Source organism: Canis lupus, chromosome 4 (genome assembly GCF_011100685.1).
Source record: "Canis lupus familiaris isolate Mischka breed German Shepherd chromosome 4, alternate assembly UU_Cfam_GSD_1.0, whole genome shotgun sequence".
Taxonomy (NCBI): Eukaryota; Metazoa; Chordata; class Mammalia; order Carnivora; family Canidae; genus Canis; species Canis lupus.
The window spans coordinates 35,625,654-35,644,976 of NC_049225.1; the positions used below are offsets into that span (position 1 = coordinate 35,625,654).

Consider the following 19,323-nt stretch of genomic DNA (forward strand, 5'->3'; position numbering starts at 1 on the left):
CTACAGAGTTCCCACAGGGTAACTGTATTGGTGATCACGAATCATCATCATCCCAGGATCTTCCTAAACTACTGTGGACCAAGGCCCTAAGTCGTTCATGACTAGTCTTACGTTGATTTAGGGTCGGTGCAGCCTGAGTAGGCGAGCACAGGCTGTCACGTGGTTTTCTTGGAAGAAAACCTCTCTAATTTCTCAAAAGAGTATAGAATGAAACAGAAAACGTACTGTTCCTGTGTCTCCCGTTTTAAATGACGAACGTGCCTCCTGGAGGGTCTCTAGATGGTTCACACATCAGGACAGTGAGACTCAAGTGTTCATCTATCCTGAGAGTTTACCTCTGGCCTCTGTTTTAAGGTCAATAGGGTGAGAAATAGGTGAGAGGGGAAGAAGTTTGCCAATTAATTGTTATTCTGTCTTTGGGGGTCTTGAGCCTGGCGTGTCATCAGGAGGTTGACATGGCCCCCTAAGGAATACATGTGCTGAGGGTGAGCTCCCTGCCTCCCGGGGGGGTGGGGCACAGCGTCTCTCCCACTCCAGCTCCCTGGAGCCCGCGGGAGGAGGATGGGACCTGGGGGTGAGGCTGCTTCTCCCGGTGCCTTCCCTGCCCCTGAGGCCCAGCTCCTGCCGTGATGGGGGCGCGGTGGGGGAGGACAGGGGACAAGGTTTCATGACTCCGGCTCCCCCCACGGCCCCGGCCTGTGAGCTCGGAGCTTCCCCTTGTCCTGCAGCAAGCGCACAGCTGCTTTCACTGCGAGGTTTCGATACAGACATGGTTTCGATACAGATACTAACGGCACCAGCAGGTGTAGACGCTCCGCGGAATGGGGGCCAAGCACACATACACCGTCTCTGGGTTGTGTCTGCACCTGGTTTGATTCCCGGCAAGAACTCTCACTCAATCAGTAGGACACCTGACTCACGCTGGGCCAATCAGATTGTTTTTCCTGGAGTTAAGGTTTATATGGAGTAGAATGCACAGATCTTCCTGTACAGTTTGCTGAATTTTGACAAATACATTCCTGTAGCCAATACTCTGATCAAAATTCTGTTTCCATCTCTCTAAAAATTTCCCTCATTTCTACTTCTAGTCAATCCCGCTCATGCTCGGCAACGTTTCTGATTTCCATCACCATAGATGAGTTTTATCTGCTCTGGAATGTCATAACAATAAAATCAGACGGTTTATATTACTTTGTGGCTGGCTTTTTTTCACACAATGTTTTTGAGGTTCACGGACTCAGTAGATTGTTCTTTTTATTGGTGAATGATATGCCAACATGGGAATTTATTACATTATTTGTTTTGTGACTGGAGGTCATTTGGGTTGTTTCCAGTTTGGGGCTGTCAGGAACAGTTGCTATAAACATCTTTTTGCAAGTTTTTTTTTTAAATTTTATTTATTTATTAAGATTTATTTTTATTTATTCATGATAGACATAGAGAGAGAGAGGCAGAGACACAGGCAGAGCAAGAAGCAGGCTCCATGCTGGGAGCCCGATGCGGGACTTGATCCTGGGACTCCAGGATCACGCCCTGGGCCAAAGGCAGACGCGAAACCGCTGAGCCACCCAGGGATCCCCCATCTTTTTGCAAGTCTTGTTGTGGACATAACATTTTCATTTTGGGGCCTGGGGGCGCAAGTACCCATGACTGAGATTGCTGATTTATAGGGTAGATATCTATTTAACTTCCAAAGAAACTGCCAAACAGCACTCCAAGGTTGTACGGCTTTACACACAAGCCAGGTATGAGGGCCCCAGTTGTTCCCCAGGTGCCAATCGTATTCATTTAGCCATTCTACTGGATGTGAGGCAAGAGCTCATGGTCTTTTTTAAAAATTTATTTAAAGTTAGTTTTTAAAAAGATTTTATTTATTTGACAGAGAGCTCAAGTAGGGGGAGCGGGAGAGGGAGAAGCAGGCCGCCCACTGTGCAGGGAGCCCAATGGGTGGATCCCAGGACCCGGGGATCATGACCTGAGCCACCCAGGCACCCCTAGCTCACGGTTTTGGTTTGCATTTCTCTGTGATGACTGATGGTGTTGAGCAACTTTTCATGTGCTTTATTTGTTGCCTATGCACCTTGACTTGTGGACGGCCTGCTCAGGTCATTTGTTCATTTATTTCACTGGGTTGTTTCTTTTTCTTTTTTCTTTTTTTTTACTGATCATATGTATGTTCTAGTTGAAAGGCAGAAGTGTGTATTATTAATATTTTTCAAATGCCTGTTCAGCATTAGATATGATGGCCACGTGATTTCAGAAGAAAAAAGAATGTGTGGTTGTAACAAGGAGTCTTTTTTTTTTTTGTAACAAGGAGTCTTAAATGAATCAACATGTCACTATTTTGAGTGGCTGGAATGTATACAAAGAAAAATAACCTTAGGAAACCCAACCAAAAACATATTGCTAATATATTAATTGCATAGAACATAAACACAACATAAACTTAAAAATCCTAAAGGTGGTAATATATTACCACCCCACAACACTGTGTAGTTCAGATAATAGACAAAACCAAAAACGTGAAAGGCTTTATGTATTCAAAGGAAATGATTTTAAAACAACGAGGGAAACAAAAAGAGAAAAGAATTAATGAAACATGGTCCTGCGCTCTTGCTGCTTGAAAAGATCTAGGATGCAGAGTTGATTCAATATTTTTTTTTTTTGAGTTGATTCAATATTAACCAAAGCCCCTGATGGTATAAAAAAGTTGATAGACCGATTTACACATTAAGTGAGAAGGACAAAAAGGAAAGTGAATATCCTAAAAACCACTGAGTCCTACATTCTACGTGGTGGATTGATTAACTTGTGAATATCTCCATAAAGCTGGTAAAAAAAAAAAAAAAAAAAGAATAGGCAGAAAAAAATTGTTTTTAAGCTAAAACAGACAAAAAATAAAGTAAGCAAAACAATGAAAAAAACACCCGTGTTTATAGTACATTAAGTGAAAGATCACTTCAGGAAATAGTGTATAACACACTTCGTTTTTGTCAAGACGTACATTACATCAATGGAGAGAGATGGAGAGGTTTAACGATGTTGATCCTAAGGAGCCAACAGCTACAGGAGACCTTTTAGTAATGATGCAATATTTCTGGGAACAGAAATCGGACAGGGATGTCCAGTGGCAACACCTACATCCAATGCTTTCCTGATGTTCCCAGCCCAATCGATAAAGCAAAAAATTGAAGTTAAAATAGAAGGATTGGAGCCAAGATATAACACTATGATTGTGGTGTATTAAAAACACAAATCTAGAGATAAATGATTAGCATTAGTGAGCGTGGCATGATTGCTGGGCGCAAGGTCAATCGAGGAAGACTTTCTTGCGGATACCAGCAAGAAATACAAGATGAACAATGTAAAAAAAAAAACAAAAAAAAACAAATCCTGTTTATGATGGTATAAGAAAACCAAGGGGCCAGGAAAAAAGGTCATGAAGATCTACGAAGCCTGCACATGCCACAATCACACTGGGTAGGGAAGTGAGAGAGGGGCTCGGTCGGTACAGGCGTGCCCCGTGTCCGGGAACTGGCAGACGCGGCATTCCAGACGAGTCTCCGTGACTGGATACAGACTCCAGGCAATTTCAACCAAAATCACAAAAGAGATGGGAGGGACTTAGCAAGCCGATTCTAAAATTTACATGCACATGCCGCGCGCCCAAGGGGCCACGACTCGTGAAGAGCCAGACAGACTGCGGACTCCCTCAAGCAGGGGTTGGCCTTACAGATGATCGTCAAGAGCTGACGGTATTAGGATAGAAAGCCGCAAATTCACTAACGTAGCGGAAGGAGCCCAGGGACAGACGCAGCCGTACAGATGCTGGATTCATGTCCAGGTGCTGCAGCAGGCTAATGGGGAAAAGGATCTGCTTTTCAGTAAATGGTGCTTGGATAGTTCGATACCCTATAGGGAAAAAAAGAAAGAACCTTGAGCCCAATGTTATAACTCCAGAAACGTCTATCTGAAGTAGATTCTCTATCTCAATGTGAAGATAGTGTAGAAGAGTATCTCCGTGATCCCAAGGTATGGGGCGCGTGGGAAGGTGAGGGAGGAGGAAGGGAGAAGGCCCTCCGACACCAGGAAACGAAACAGATGGCTCCATGCAGTGCGCACAGGTTTATCCGGGGAAAGTCACTGACACAGGCGTTGAGTGGGTGGGTGGCAATCCAGAGCTGCACAGCTCTTCTCCCCAGAGTCAGACCTAGGTCCACAAATTTTATAGGGTGAAGGGATGTGTGGAGAGCACCTTGCTGAGGTCAAAGGGCCTAACACGTAACGGACCTTGAGGCGCCAGCTGTGTCCAGAACGGGAGGAGGGTGGTGAGAAACTGTGTTATCTCGATTAGTTACCGAAGCAACTTTAGGAAAGGCGGGAACAAGCCTTCCCACATCCCGGTCAGAGCGTATGTGGGCCTCCACAGGGCCTGGAACACGCAGCCCCCGAGAGGTCGTTGTGTGGCCACGAGCATGGTGGAGGCCGACGAGGGAGGATGCTCGGCGCACCTACGGGGCTTCTAAAAAGGAGGCACCAGAAAACACTAATATAGAAGATTGCTTCGTCTGACTCCATTAAAATAAAAAACTTCTTTTTTTTAAAAAAAATTTGTATTTATTTATTCATGAGACACACACAGAGAGAGAGGCAGAGACAGAGGCAGAGGGAGAAGCAGGCTCCATACAGGGAGCCCGAAGTGGGACCCGATCTGGGGACCCCAGGATCATGCCCTGGGCCAAAGGCAGGCACCAAACCGCTGAGCCACCCGGACTGCCCTAAAATCAAAAACTTCTATTTATCAAAAGAACGGCATAAAAATGGGAGGAAATCAACTGCAAATGTATTAGTTATTAGAAAAGAAACAGAATGGGAGGAAACAGTGGGACTACATCTAATTGAAAGGACTTCCTACAAGTCAGTGAGGAAACCACAACCCAACAGAGAAGCAGGTAAGATCAAGCTCTTCGTAACGGAGGAGACCTGGAATGACCGCATGCCCTGCAAACGGGCAGGGTCGGTGCCATCCGGCAGGGACTAGATCCACTGTGGGGACCGGCCTACGGAAGAGGATGACGGAAATAGGACTGAGGAGACCAAGTGTGGACAAGGATGCAGAGCACCGGGGAGTCGGCTGTGGGGAGAAGTGAACCTGGTGGGGGACTTGGGGGGGGTAGCTTCCTGGGTGGGGACAGCCGGACACCTGTGACCAGCAACTGCATTCCGCGCTGGGACCCTCACCCAGTGCCCTCTCCCCAGTCCTGGTGTCTTCTCCCTGTGCCCTCTCCCTGTGCCCTCTCCCCGGCACCCTCTCCCCGCCCCAAGCCTACAGTGCGTCTTAACACAAGGAGAGTCCAGGAGCCCAAGAGGAAGCAGCGCCCGTCGCAGTCCCTGTGAGCTTTGCGGCAACTGGTGGCCTGGTGTTGACGGCGGCCCCGTCACAGAGGAGGAGCAAAGCAGCCATTTCCACGAAAACCAGGTTAGTGGTTATATTGGTGGAGGGACAGGTGCCTTTGGGGGGCCAGGGAAGAGTCTGGAAGGCTGGCTGACCAGTTAACAATTTCCTAGCCGCGTCCTTCCAAGGTGCTCTGCCGTGAGCCAAGTTGGACGGCAGAGGGCGCAGCAGGCATAGCAGGCGGGGAGGGGCTGTGTCCCCGATGTCAAGGTGCGGGTGTGAGGTTGGTGGGGGCTGTGTCCCCGACGTTAGGGTACAGCTGTGAGGTCGGTGGGGGCTGTGTCCCTGACGTCAGGGTGCAAGGTTGGGGTGCACTGAGTCCCCGACGTCAGGGTATGGGTGTGAGGTCGGGGGGGTGCTGTCACCTGCGGGTCAGCCTCCATCATCAGTGGACAAGCACCCAGAGTTGACACTAAAGGGGGGGAGGGGTGGGGGGGGAGGGAGAAGAGGGGAAGATGAGGGGGTGGGGGGAGGGGGAGAAATGCACCGCTGGCCCTGCAGGTGCACAAGTGGAAGGTGCCGGTCCAGGTGTATCCGTCCCGCTCTCCGGCCCCCGGGTGGGGGCAAGGAGAGCACCCTGGACACCTGCACCAGCCCGTCAGCCCCCTGCTCCTGCTCTGCGCCCTGGGCGATGCCCCCTGGGCGATGCGCAGGCCTCTCTGCCGGGGGGGGGGGGTCCTCCCTGCCACCGAGCTCCCCGAGCAGGTGCGGCTCCACGGTGGGCCCCCCGCCCCCATGAGCAGATCCCCCCTCTGAGAACCAAGCACCTGGAACAACGCTGGGGGTGCGGGGGGACCGGGGGACTAATTGTCTGTCACCCGCAAGAAGCCGAGGCCGGGGACCTGCCCGTTGTCACCCGTGGGACTGAGCTCAGGTCCCAGACCCCAGGGGCCACAGTCGGCGGTGGCATCGCATCAACAAACTACTTCTCTTTTTCTCAGGGCCGCACTGGAAGCTGCCGGCCGGTGGCCTCTCCGCACACCCCCCCCCCCCAATATCTAGGACAAGGCCCTGGACTATGCTGGTTACTCTTGGGGGACGACAAGTTCTTTGTATATAACTCCTACCTACAGACTATGTTTAGCACTTAAAATGTCCAGTCTCGTGTAGTTGGAATTTGCAACTTCACTTCTTTTTTCATTTTCTCCCCATTTTTATTTTTATTTATTTTTGATTTAAAAACATTTTTAAATTCAGTTTGCTAACATGCAGTATCACCCTCAGTGCACATCCCGTCCAGTGCCCCGTCAATGCCGGCACCCAGTCACCCCGTCGCCCGCCTCCCCTCCACTGCCCCTTGTTCCTTTCCCAGGGTCAGGAGTCTCTCCTGGTTTGTCTCCCTCTCTCATTTTTCCCACTCAGTGCCCCTCCTTCCCCTAAAACCCCACTATTTCTTATATTCCCCGTATGACTGAGACCATATGATTGTCCTCCTCCGAGCGACCGCAGTCAGCATCACCCCCGAGGAAGCACCGGGTGGGGATTCATGCCAAGGGCTGAGGACGACCCATGTCCACACAGACCAGGTCTTCTTGGTCCTCGTCTGTCCCTGCACTGAGGCTCCTCCCACGGCGTGGCTCTCAGGGGCACCGCTGCTGGGATCACTGGGCTGCAGGGGTCCCCGCATTGCCCCGCATGTGTCTTGGGGGTAAATCCCCAGCAGTGCAGTTGCTGGGTCGTGAGGCAGCTGTATCCTTAGCTCCTGGAGGACCCTGCACACTGTCGTCGTCCCCCCCATCCCCACACCCCGCAGGCTGCGGCGGAATCGGGCCCAAGCACTGGGTTCCTATTTGTCGCGTCCTGGGCTCCCACTCCTCCCCCAGCTTGCTAACCAGGCAGCGAGGGGGCGGCAGGGGCCACGTGGGGACAGAGGCCCCCGGTCAGGGCACACAGGAGCCGCGATCTCCCGCGGGCGCCTTAGCAGCCTCTCGCTCTGCTGATCTCTCTCTAAGATCTCACGTGTTTATTCATGAGACAGAGCGAGGCGAGACCCAGGCAGAGGGAGAAGCAGGCTCCACGCACGGAGACCCAATGCGGGACTCGATCCGGGACTGGGGTCACCCCCAGCCGAGGGTGGTCGCTCCCCCATGAGTCCCCAGAGCCCCTGCCGACCTGGTACCTGGGGTTCTCCTGGCGAGGGGAGGGCGGCACCTCCCCATCCACTTTAAAGGCCTTTATTGCATCGTCTGGAAATCCTCATTGGCAGACGCTCCGGCGGACGACGGACGATGGGCGTGCTCCAAGGTGAGCACCCCGTGAGAGGTGACAGGTGGAGATGAGGGGTGGAAGGAGGGTGACGCGCCGCCTTCTGCCTTTGACCCTGACCCTTGGGCCAGTGCGACTCTGCATTGGGTCCGGGCGGACGGCCCCAGTGGGCAGTGGGCAATGGGCAATGGGAAAGGCCTGAGGGCCAGCACGGAGCAGGCCCCGCGGAGCAGGTGCCACGGGCAGCAGGTGCCTGCGCTGGGGCGTCCCGCCACCGCCACCCCCACCCCGCCCTCAAGCTGTGGCCGCGGCACAGCTGCAGTTCCTCTCGGAAACGGCACCTGGGCTCCCTGCACACCGCCCGCCCCCCCCCGACTTTGACCTTGGCCACACAGTGTCCTCGGCCGAGGGGCTATTACATAAAGCCTGGCAGCAGCAGAAGGTCGGCCTTCTCCCAGAGGGGCCCCCGCTCCCGGGCCTGTGGCAGGAGGACGAACTGGAGTGGGCCTGGCGGGGACCTGAAGCAGCTGCACCCCAACCCGGGGCTCACGCCCAGCCTGCTGCAGCCGGGGCAAGGAGATGCTCGTTCTGCACAACCCGAGGTGGCGTGATTGCTTGTTATGCACAATTGTGGCAAACGAGCGACCCTCCTCCTTTTGGGGTCACCAGCCTTCCCAGGATCGTGTGGTTCTCGGTCTTTGCCAAGAGGGGACTCTTTTTCTGGGGATTCTGAGAAAAGAATGACTTTTCTGTGTGAGCTGGGCTGACATTCAGGCCGGGGAACGACTGGGGAAGCTGAAGGGGATACAGAAAATCTCTCGAAGCTCCTGGCAGCTGCTAACTCGACAGGCGTTCGACAGGCCGTGCTCTCAAGAGAGGGAAAGCACGCGGAGGTGGCCTGACGTCCGTGGACCCGTCCCTCCAGGAAGGACTGATTTCCATTCAGAGGCTGGGCTTCGGGGCAGAGGCCGTGGCTGAGAGGCCGCAGGGCGGCGGCCCGGTGTCTGCAGCGGGACAGACACGGGACAGACACGGGGCCGGGGGTTAAGGAGTGGGGTGTCAGCTGGAGAGTAGACAGAAGGGGATTCAGGCACGGAGGACTCTTTCCCTTTGAGGCATTTGCTGGGTTTATGAACCTGAATCAATCTATGCAGAAAGCCCCTGGACGACGGCGGGGCTTTTTTTTTTTTTTTCTTTCTTTCCTTTCCTTTCCTTTCTTTTTGTGACAATAGCATGACACTGGGGATATAAAAACTGGACTTCCAGGACCTATCAAGGAAGAGGAGCCCAGTCATCACACCAGAGCCTCCTCGGGTGATCCAAATGGTGTCCTTGAAACACTACACCCTAGAAATGGGGGATACCTGGGGGTGATCATGTAGCCTCACAAAAACTACAACCAGGGGCACCAGGTGGCTCAGTCGGTAGAGCATCCAACTCTTGACTTTGGCTCAGGTCATGATCTCAGGCCGTGGGATCGAGTCCCTCATCCGGCTCCCTGCTCCGTGGAGGAGCCCACTTCTCCCTCTCCCCCTGCTTGCACTCTCGCCCTCTCTGTCAAATAAAGAAAATCTTCACAAAGGAAAAGATTCCTGTCTCCCTCCCCCCTGTCACTCCCACCCCACACTCACACTTTCTCTAAAAACACCAAAAAACACACAACAAAAAACCCTGCAAAAATCCTGCAACCCAGACCCCAGTTAGTTCATTACCAGACTGGATCAAGGTGACCTCCCCTCATTCTGTCAACCAGAGGACACCGTGAACCGTGTCCGGAGGACTACTGTCTCCTGGAGCCATTATCGTTTATCATAATGGTCAGCGTCGGACAATATGTGACCAAACACACCACGTAACAGGACCCGAGGGTGAAAACATACACAATAAAACTGACCCGCTGATCAGGTGTGTTTGGCAAAATAGAGCTCTCCCTGCACGAGAGAGCTGGAGCTCATCACAGAGCAGCAAGTGGAAACTTAGGACGGAAAAATGCAGTAATTGAAATGCAGGCCTTGGCATATAGCTTAATACAGTTAGACTTCGCAGAAGGAAGATGTAGTGGAACAGAGGAGGGCGACATGAAGACTGGGCCGAAGCACAGACGTAGGGCCTGGAAACTGCAGGTGCTGGAGTCCTGTGGGAGCTGCAGGAAGATCTAACAAGCGTGTAATTGGAGTCTCAGAAGCAGAGGAGAGGAAGAAGGGAAGAGAAACCACATCTGAAGAAATACGGGCTGAGAATTTTCCCAAACCGAGGATTTATTACTCCCAGGGTGGATAAGTAAGAAGAAAATTGCCTGGAGGTGCATCGTACTCCAACTACTGAAAACCAAAGATACGGATAAAACATTAAAAAACACAAAGTGTGGGAAGTAGAAGGAGATGCATTACTTTCAGAGGAGAAACAACAGCACAGATAATTCACATGTCGACAGGAATGAGGGAAGGGAGAAGACAAGGAACGTAATTTTTAAACCACTGATGGAAAAGAAACTGTCAGCCTATTCTATTTCCACAAAAACAAAGACAAAATCCTTTAAAAATGAATTTGAAATAGACGTTTCTGCTACAAAACTAAGAAAATTTGCTGGGAGCGGATCTGTACTAAAAGAAATACTAAAAAGAGTTCTTCAAGTAGGAGGAAAATGATCTCAAGTAGAGTCCCAGAGGCGCAGGAGAGAAGGGAAAGCAAAAGAAAGAACGACGCTGGGGGTGAATAGAAGTGAATCCTGATGGAACATAGTAATAATAGTAATGTCTTGCTTGCTGTAAAATATACGTGGAATTAAAATAAATGACATTGAAACGAACGAAACAACAAAAAATGAATGATACCGGCATCCTTAAAAATTGGAGGTAGAGAGAGACCGACCAGAGGAGACGGAGGGATATACCATGTTAATGGATTGAAGATGCAAAGTTGTAGGGATATCAGACGGCCCCCAAACGGGTGTATTTACTCCATGAGAATCCCACCACACACTAGCACTTGTTGGCGTGGCTGCTGACCAGCTCCTTCCAAATGCTTTGTGCAAAGGCGAAGGGCTTCCCTCCGGAGGCGCCCGGTGGGCAGGACCGAGGCAGCCCCACTCGCCCCCTCCAGTTATGTCCTGCCCTGACCCCGACTGCAGACACCCAGCTGCCGCCGGCCCCCCTCCGACCCCTCCCGCAGGGCCCAGTGCGACAGCCTCCTGCAGCTGAGAGTCTTCAGCTGTGAGTCAGACACACACATTCACTGTGTCCTGCACGGGGGATGCTTGACCCACCAGCAGGGCCAGTGGCAGGTGCCACATCCCCCTGACATGCGGGTGCGGCTGGTGCCTGTTGGCTCAGGCCCTGGGGACACGGAAGCAGGCCTGGCGGAGGGGCTTGCTCAAAGACGGCACGAGTGTGCGAGCCATGAAACGTGGGGACAGGGGCGTGGAGCCAAGACACGTGGGGGACAGGGGCATGGAGCTGAGACACGTGGGGCATGGGGTGCGGAGCCGTGCCGTGGGGGACAGGGGCGTGGAGTTGTGACGTGGGGGATGGGGGCACGGAGATGTGACATGTGGGGACAGGGTGGAGCTGTGATGCATGGGGACAGGGTGGAGCCGTGACATGTGGGGGATGGGGGCGTGGAGCTGTGACACGTGGAGACAGGGTGGAGCTGTGACGTGTGGGGACAGGGTGGGCCCGTGACACGTGGGGACAGGGTGGAGCCATGACACGTGGGGGATGAGGGCGTGGAGCTGTGACATGTGGGAACAGGGTGGAGCCGTGGGTCACGGGGACAGGGTGGAGCCACGACACACAGGGGACGGGGGCATGGAGACGTCACACGTGGGGACAGGGTGGAGCCGTGACACACAGGGGATGGGGGCGTGGAGCCATCACGCGTGGGGACAGGGTGAAGCCGTGGGGTGGCCGTGGTGTGCGCTCCGTGGGAGGGTGCGCGCCCTCTGCCGAGTGAGGCCACCTTCAGCCGTGACAGGGATCGGACACAAAGTGCAAGAGGCACAGAGCGTGACAATCCTGACTTTACCCGCCGCCGGGAGACCCAGGATTCATTTGTCCGGCTCACGACCACAGCAAGGCCCCCAGCAGGTGACGGTGACTGGTGCATTGATGCCCATCACCTTGAGTCCAGCGTCACGGGGAGGCGGTGACGAGCCTCATGGAATGTGCACGCTTGCCCGAGGCGGTCGTGGGTCATCGGTCACCGTCCGGCCAGTGGTTGCCGGGTCCAGTCACGGCTGTGCTGTGGCCACGTGCTGTCACCGCTCCCTCCGAAGTGAGCCACATGGGCTAAGTGCTGTCGCCGGGAGACCACAGGGCCCGGGGACACCTGTACAACGGGCGGATGCGGAGCCCACGGGCGAGTCCCTGAGGACCTTTGTCCTGCGCAGCCGCCGCGATGCTGATGGATGACCCCAGGGCTGGGGTGTCCTGGGTGGCTGCTGAGGCCCCTCTGCTGACCTGAGGTGCTGCCGGGGTGGCCCCGCCGGGGCTCTGGGATCAGGGGGGTGTGGGGGGCGCCGGGCGGCTTCGTGGGGAGCAGCTGGGGAGCAGCTGCGGCTTCGTGTCCCCTCTGGTGTCGGCTTCCAGGCCTAGGCACGGGGGGCGGGGTGGAGGGTAGGGGTGCTCCTGGGGTGCGGGGTGCGGAGTGGGGGTGCTCCCGGCGCCACCGCAGGTCCCGGGCTCAGGGCTCCTCCACCTCGTGGCCCAGTGCGTGCCAGTGCCTCACCAGCTCCCCTGGTGCGCCGAGCATCTGGTCCCAGTGCTCCCGCGGCCTGCCCCGCGCGAACATGCGGGGGCCCACCACCACGCGGCCCAGCTGCCGGCTGCCTGGGGGGGTGGGTCAGCTCTGGGCCCCAGGCCCCCACCTGGCGCCCGCCCCTCCCCCACAGGCCGCAGCAAGCGCCCCCCAGGCAGGAGCGGGACGCGGTGGCAGGAGCCCCGGGGGGAGCCCGGCAGGGCGGCGGGTGTCACAGCGGGAGGGACACGGGCCAGCGCAGGGGCAGCCCCGCGTGGCCGGGATCCTTGGCCAGCGCCTCCCGCCACACGCAGGGTGCAGAAGGGCCTAGTGAGGACCCTGGGGGCCAGAGGGCACCCCAACCCTCGTCCTGACCCTGGCCCAGTCTAGGACGGTCGCTGGTGGGGCACACAGCGGCCGCGGCACTGGTCCCGGTGGTGGCACCTCCCCCACTGTCGGTGGCTTTGCCCGGGGATGGGTGGCTCGGGTGCCCCGGGGAGGCCCCGCTGCTGCGAGACCCACGGACCAGGCTGCGCGGGTCCCCGAGGCACCAGGCGCTCTGTGTCCTCGGGCCAGGCCCAGCCTGAGTGGGGTGCACCGTGTGGGGCGCGCCGTGTGCCCGGGTCCCGGGTGGGGCTGCCTTACCGTGGGCTCCCGCGCCCTGCAGCACTGTCAGGCTGAGGCTGGCCGCGTCCAGCTCAGCGGGGGGCGCGTGGAAGCTCAAGGTCTCGCTGTACACGGGGCAGTCGGAGCCCCGCACGGCCGATGTCCTCTTGCTCTTGACCACCGTGTGCTGCTTCCTCAGGGACACTTGGACCCATACACCTGGGGGCGGTGCGGACCGGGCTGGGCGGGGGCGGGGGGCTACTGGGGTCTGGCTGGGGCAGCTGGGGGCTGGCTGGGCGGCGGGCGCACCCTGGGCGCCAGGACCCCATCACTCATGGCCGCTGTGGCCCGAGGCGGTGACCCGAAGAAACGGTGTGTGTGTGTGTGTGGTCCTACGCCCGAGGAAGCATGCGGCCCCCCCTTTTCCTTCCTCTGTCCCCCAAAGGCTCTGGGGCTCCCGGGGCACCACGCCCAGCCCACCCGCTGCGTGCCCTGCCTCCCTGTGGCCCCCTGAGCGCCTTCGCCTTCAGGGGACAAGTTTCTAGGGGTGGTGCTCGCAGAGGGTGTGGATCCACAGGGAGGTTCAAGAACAAGTTGCTGCAGTGACCACGAACACACAGGTGGCCGGCAGTCCCCCCTCCCCCCGGGGGCCCCTCAGGCAGGACGTTCACTGAGCCAGAGCAGGGCCTCACTCCTCCAGGTCCCGGCCTCCAGGGAGCAAGGCTGCTGGGACGCCTCGTGTTCAGGGAACCCTTGGGGGGGCGGAGGGGTCTGGCGCTGGAGGACCACGCATCCTTCATGGAAGGACAGACGCGGAGGAGGACGGACAGCACCGTCCCAGGAGCCAAGACCCTGCGGGGGGGAAGGGAGGGCCGACCTGGCCTGGGCCCGTGGGGTCCTGGTGGAGGTCCCGGGGGACAGTCGTGGGTGCAGGGTGATGGAGTGGCCTCGCATTACAGGCGTCCACGGGGGACAGTGAGGCTCCGAGCCAGGCCGTGTGCAGAGGGAGGGTCCCGGCTACAGGACAGTAGCTGCCCCAGAAGGACACTCACTGACGGAGCTCGTGTCCCCCTGCAGCCGGAGGCCCTTGGCTCGTAGCACGATGACCGTCAGGCGACTCAGGCAGGCGTTGTAGCTGAGACAGAACTGCAGGTCCCCGAACTCGGAGGGAGGCTGCAGGGGCCCGGGGGAGGGCACCTGGTCACCCAGGAGGTGCTGGGGGGGCCCCACTACCTCCTCCTGGTCCAAGGGCACCCAGTCACTCAGCAGGTGCTGGAGGGGCCCCGCTACCTCCCCCTGGTCCGAGGGCACCCCGTCACCCAGCAGGTGCTGAGGGGGCCACACTACCTCCCCCCCTGGTCTGAGCAGTCAGGCATTTGCACCCCATTTTCTCTTTTAAACCCCTGTCATTTTATACTTGGGGAAACTGAGGTCTGGTCAGCGGAAGGGGCTGAGATCACACAGTAGTGAGGAGCAGAGCTGAGGGTTCAAACTCCAGGCTCGGGGATCCCGAAGCCTCTTGAAAGCGGCCCGGGTCCTCTTGGGGGCCAGGAGGATAGAGGGTAAGTACTTCTCATGGCTGGCCCATTTGGGGTGTCACCTGTCGCAGGTGTCGGTTGTGGATGGGAATTTAAGTGTGGATTTTCCAGGTGCCCCAGGGGATCTGGTCTCCAGGGCCAAGGCAGCTCAGGGGGCCCTGGGGGCCCAGGAGTGGCTCCGCCCCCCCCCCCCCCCCCCGCAGCTCCGGCCCAGGCCCTGGTCCCGCGGTCCCCCCTGCAGGGGCCTCAGGCCGTGTGCCGAGGGCTGATGCTGCAGCGGCTGCAGGGCCAGACTGCTGGCTGCCCTCGGTAGTGTGACACATGACACGCGCCGGGCCACCGCCATCGGTACCTCTAGGCTCTCGGGCTCCAGGTCTCTGCAGACGACGTGCGGGGGGTCACCTGCCAGGGCCTCGTGCTTCAGGGGGAAGAACACCTGGCCCAGGAGCTGGTGCTTCCTCTGCTTGTCCATGTGGTACACGGAAAATCTGAGGACCCTCTGGGTGACGCTCTGGCTGGACACCTGGGGGACGGGAGGGTCTGGGCCCCGGGTGGGTGCAGAGACCGGTGGGCGGCTGCGGCTGCGGACACAGGAGCTTGTGCGGAGAGGTGGCAGCCAGGGACTTGCGCTCCCTGCAGCCAGGCGCCACCCGCAGGGCACCCTTCCTGGCAGGCGCTGGTCCCCCGGGGATGCAGGAGCCTGCACGGTGCGGCTGACGACCAGCCCCCTCCCCGCCCCCGGGGCCTCACTGAGACACAGGACGCCCCTCGCCCATGAGGAGATGCACCTCCCGGCACCTGGCCTTCCGTCACAGCACGACGTCCCACACCCTGCCCCAAGCTGGGTGCCCCGGGTCTCCCTCTGGGCCTCGTCTCCTCACCTGGAAAGGGGACACAATTCCTACTCTCTGAGTTGGAAAACCCTAATCGCAGCGTCTGGTCTTTGGGAGATGGTTGGTGAGCACGGACTTCCCCGCGTCCCCCCTCGGCTGCCCCTGCCCCCAAGCACGAGCGGAGCCAGTGGGGCTGCGACCGGGCGGGGAGTCGTGAGTGGACGGGAGCCCGTCCGTGAGCAGGACGCAGAGCCGTGTGGGTCTGCGGGCCTTGATCCTCATGGAGCGGGAAGACCGGGGTCACTTGTGAGTCCTGCTGCCTGGGCCCCTGCCAGGCCTTTGGCTCCAGCCCCCGCCCCCAGCCCCAGAAGGGTGCGAGGATCAGGGCCGCACTCTCAGGAGCACACTTCCGCCGCGCACAGACCTCTCCGCCCCTGGCCAGCGCGGCTTGACCACTGCTCGACCACGGTGGCTCCTGAGGGCTGGTTCTCGTCAGGGCCCCAGTCACCTGCTCGGGCTCCCAGACCCCGTGGCCTCGGCACCTCGGCCCTGAGCCGGCCTGTGCTCGGGCAGCCAGGGCACCGCCTGCTGCGGACCCCGGTGGGGCTCGCCCTCTGCCTACCTCGGGAACCTGGCCAGGAGCACCCCCCCACCCCCCCCAGGGCCGGAGCTGCCTGCACCTGGCATGCATTCAGGAGGCGCTCCAAGGATGGCCGGGAGGAGCACGGGCCTCTCCCCACACCTCCCTCCCGTCTCCCCAGCGGAGAGACGGGAGGCTCAGGGCTGTCGTCCCAACTTGGCGGCGGGATAAAGCGGAGCCCTGGTGCCTGGGGCCTCAGGGGACGTGGTGGGGTCCACCTGCACAGCGTCCCCTCCCCGCCCAGCCCGGGAGGCCAGGGCCCACCTGTGCAGCGTCCGCTCCCCATCCCCGGAGGCCAGCCCCCTGCTCCAGACGTCCTACCTGGAAGACGAAGTGCTCATTGAACTGCGGGTTGGAGGTCTTGCGCTTGGTCTTGGACTGGAGGAAGCGCCGCTCGTCGGGCAGCAGGTGCAGCTTCACCAGAGGGCTGCAGGCCTCCGAGGGGGCGCGCAGCCTCCGCGCCTTGATCAAACCCACCAGTAGCCGCTCGGCTTCCTGCCGGTATTCCACGGAGAACCACAGCCGCCCCAGGCAGCCCTCGGGGAAGTCATTCTCACTCCTGTCCTCTGGGACCCTGTACAGCTCCGGGTTGATGGTCCCCACCGTGCTTACCTCTCCTGCGACACAGGGCCACGTGGTCTGCCGGGGGGGAGGGGACGGCAGCCCAGGGCCCCCCACCCGTCTCTCCTTGGCTGAGCTTCCAGTGGGCAGCCCTCTCTGGGCCGCACCCCCCAGCCCTCCTCCCACTGAACACAGCCCTGTCTCCAGTGCAGCTCCCCCAGGAAACCTGCCAGCACTAAGGCATGCCCTGTCCAGGCCTGCTGCCCCCTGAGACCCCCCGGGGTCCCCAGTACGCATTTGCCCACTGCCCCTAAGGTCAGGGCCTGCTTGGGGCTGGGGTGGGGGGACGTGGTGCCCAGCACCTGGCCTGGCTCCTGCCCACTGTGTCTGGGGGGTGTCAGTGACAAAGTTTTGCCTCTTCCTCCCCTTCCAATTAGAAGGGTCAGCGGTGCCAGCGTGGTCCTGGGGAGGGGGCCTGGCGTCCGAGCACGGGGGTGGCGGAGGCTGTGCCCCCTGCGTCAGGCAGCCTTGCAGCCTAGCACAGAGCCCACATGCGGCCCACGCCCTGATGCGCTGCTCACCGCCCTGAGACCTTGACAAGGCCCGGCTCAGCTCTGAGGTCGAGTAAGATGGGGTGCGGTCCCTTCCCCCTCAGACGCCCGAGCTGGGGCTGCTGCGGCACCCGGTAAACCCAAGTCCCCCAAGTGCTCCCTGGGCAGCTCTTTCCGGGGGGCGGAAAGCAGAAGGCCCTGCCCGGAGCACTAGGCTCCCGGGGACGTGGCTTTCCTGCTGAGACCCAGAGGAGCCCTCCCCCCACCCCCCCGCGCTGTTTCACTCCCGGGGTCCAACCTGGGGGGGAAGTCACTGCCCAGGTCCTGCCAGCAGGCGCCAGTGCTGTGGGCTTTCCCCAGGCATCGCAGTCCTGGGGCTTTGCCCACACAGCTGGTGACTGGTGGTGAGGGCTGCTGGCCGTGGAGGCCAATGGGTGCCCCCGACGCGGCCTGGACGGGCCCTGGCCTGGGACGGGCTCTGGCGGGAGCACTCACCAGCGATGCCGCCCGAGGTGTGGGGCTGGAGCTCCAGGGCGAGGCAGGGGTCCCATGGGGCCTGTGCCCACCGTCCACTACGCAGGGGCCCCCGGTCTTGGTCTTGGAGGGAAGGGGGCACCACAAATGGCACATCTGGTGGCCTGTCCCGAGGCAGGGAGAGGACATGCATGTTGGTGGCCTCGGTGTGCTTGGCCCACAGGGGAAGAAGAGGAAGCAGGAGCGGAGGAGGCGAGAGCACCGTCTCCCGGGACCCCCTCAGCCCCGTCACCCCGCCTGCGAAGCCAATGCCGCCTGCTGCCGCCGGGCCCGACTCTAATGCCTGTTCTGGCGCTTGTGAGTACTGCTCCCCGGCCCCGCGTGTCCTCTGCGCCCATTTCCTCATCTGGCACATGAGCCTGCGACGCCTGCCCCGCCGCCGGTGGTGACGGTCCCGGGGTTCCCTCATGGCGGGCCGAGGGCTGCCCCACAACAGATCCCTGCCAGCCCGTGCCCGGCCCCCTCGGCTCCTGCCTCACCTGCCCCCGGGCCTGCGCCCCCCGGGCCCCCGGAGGCTGTGGGCAGACGGGGTCCCCGGCAGCTCCTCGTAGGCGGGCGCGTCACGAAGCTTCTTCCACAGGCGGCAGCTCCCGCAGAGCAGCAGCAGCAGCAGCAGCAGCCCCCCAGCAAGGCCCCCGGCCATCAGGGCCACCTGCTCTGGGGACAGAGGCTGCCAGGATATCCTTGCGGGGAGGCCACGCCAGCCTCACCCTCACGCTGGGGGCAGGGCTCCCACAGCACCCAGCCCCTGGGCAGACCCCTGGACCCCCCCCCCCCCACAGCAGGCTTGGGAAAGCCGCTGGCCCTGAACCTGGGCTTCTGGCTGGAAAAGACCTTTTCCTCGTGCTCCCGCGTAGCCTCCCCGAGCTTTGCATCCGGGTCGGGCTGGGGTAGCCCAGTGTGGGCATCAGACGCCCCAGGAGGCACGAGGGACGCGCCTGGGGTGGGGCAGCTGCTGGGACGCTGGACTGTTTGGGGTCCGTAACCTCTCTGAAGGCCCATCCCTTCCTCAGCCCTCGGGGAGGTGGGAGAGGGTGCAGGCGGGAGGGGCGACGCGACCCCGACGGGACCCCCTGCACTGCGGGGCCGGGACCTGCGGGGACCTGGCCAGGGTTCGGCTCGGGCTGCTGGGCAAGTGCGGCCTGGGGGGGGCCGGGGGGGGCCTGACGCCCGCTGGGGGCGAGGGTGGGGGGCTTACCGGCCATGGGGCTGTTGGCAGCGTTCAGGTCTCCGTGCCTTCAGCCCTGGGGCAGGCTTTTAAGGGCCGTTGGGGGCGGTGCAGGCCAGGAGCCAGCCAGCTCCACCCGACCAGGCCCCGCTCGTCCAGCAGGGGGTGGGGGAGGTGGGCGGATGCCGGAAGAGAGGTCGGGGTGTGGAGAGCACGGGGAGGGAGGTGGGGGTGCAGGGTAGGGAGGGAGGGTCGGGCGAAGGCGGTCGCGGCAGCATCTGATGGAAGGGCCTGCACCTGCCCCCCCCGCCCTCCCCCACCAGGCTGGTGCCCCAGGCTCCCGGCCCCCAACCTGGTTCCGCTGGGCTCCACCCTCGCCAGCTGTGCCGCTTGGGACCGTGACCTTTAGCACCCGCACAGTGTCTGGTGGGGTTAGGGCCCTCTGGGCTGAAAGGGTCAGGATGGTGACCAGGCCTTGGGGGGAGGCTATGTGCACCA

At 59.7% G+C, this 19,323-nt stretch overlaps 1 protein-coding gene across 6 annotated transcripts; it reads right to left on the reverse strand.

Annotated features, from left to right (window-relative positions):
• Positions 1–10,399: 10,399 nt before the first annotated feature.
• On the reverse strand, positions 10,400–18,978 carry LOC489080 (synaptotagmin 15). 6 transcript variants are annotated; one of them, XM_038534548.1, is made up of 7 exons: positions 18,856–18,978; positions 18,137–18,314; positions 17,619–17,761; positions 16,333–16,628; positions 14,891–15,061; positions 14,053–14,173; positions 12,522–13,219 (listed from the first exon to the last, which is right to left on the reverse strand). In XM_038534548.1, the coding sequence occupies exons 1-7, from the start codon at positions 18,860–18,862 to the stop codon at positions 12,627–12,629; spliced, it is 1,509 nt and encodes a 502-aa protein (XP_038390476.1). In that variant the 5' UTR covers positions 18,863–18,978; the 3' UTR covers positions 12,522–12,626. The 6 variants fall into 6 exon arrangements, with proteins under 6 accessions (XP_038390480.1, XP_038390479.1, XP_038390478.1 ...); XM_038534549.1 differs by having other exon boundaries at positions 18,137–18,309; positions 18,856–18,974; XM_038534552.1 differs by lacking the exons at positions 18,137–18,314; positions 18,856–18,978 and adding an exon at positions 10,400–12,248 and having other exon boundaries at positions 13,040–13,219; positions 17,619–18,125.
• Between the last annotated feature and the right edge of the window lie 345 nt (positions 18,979–19,323).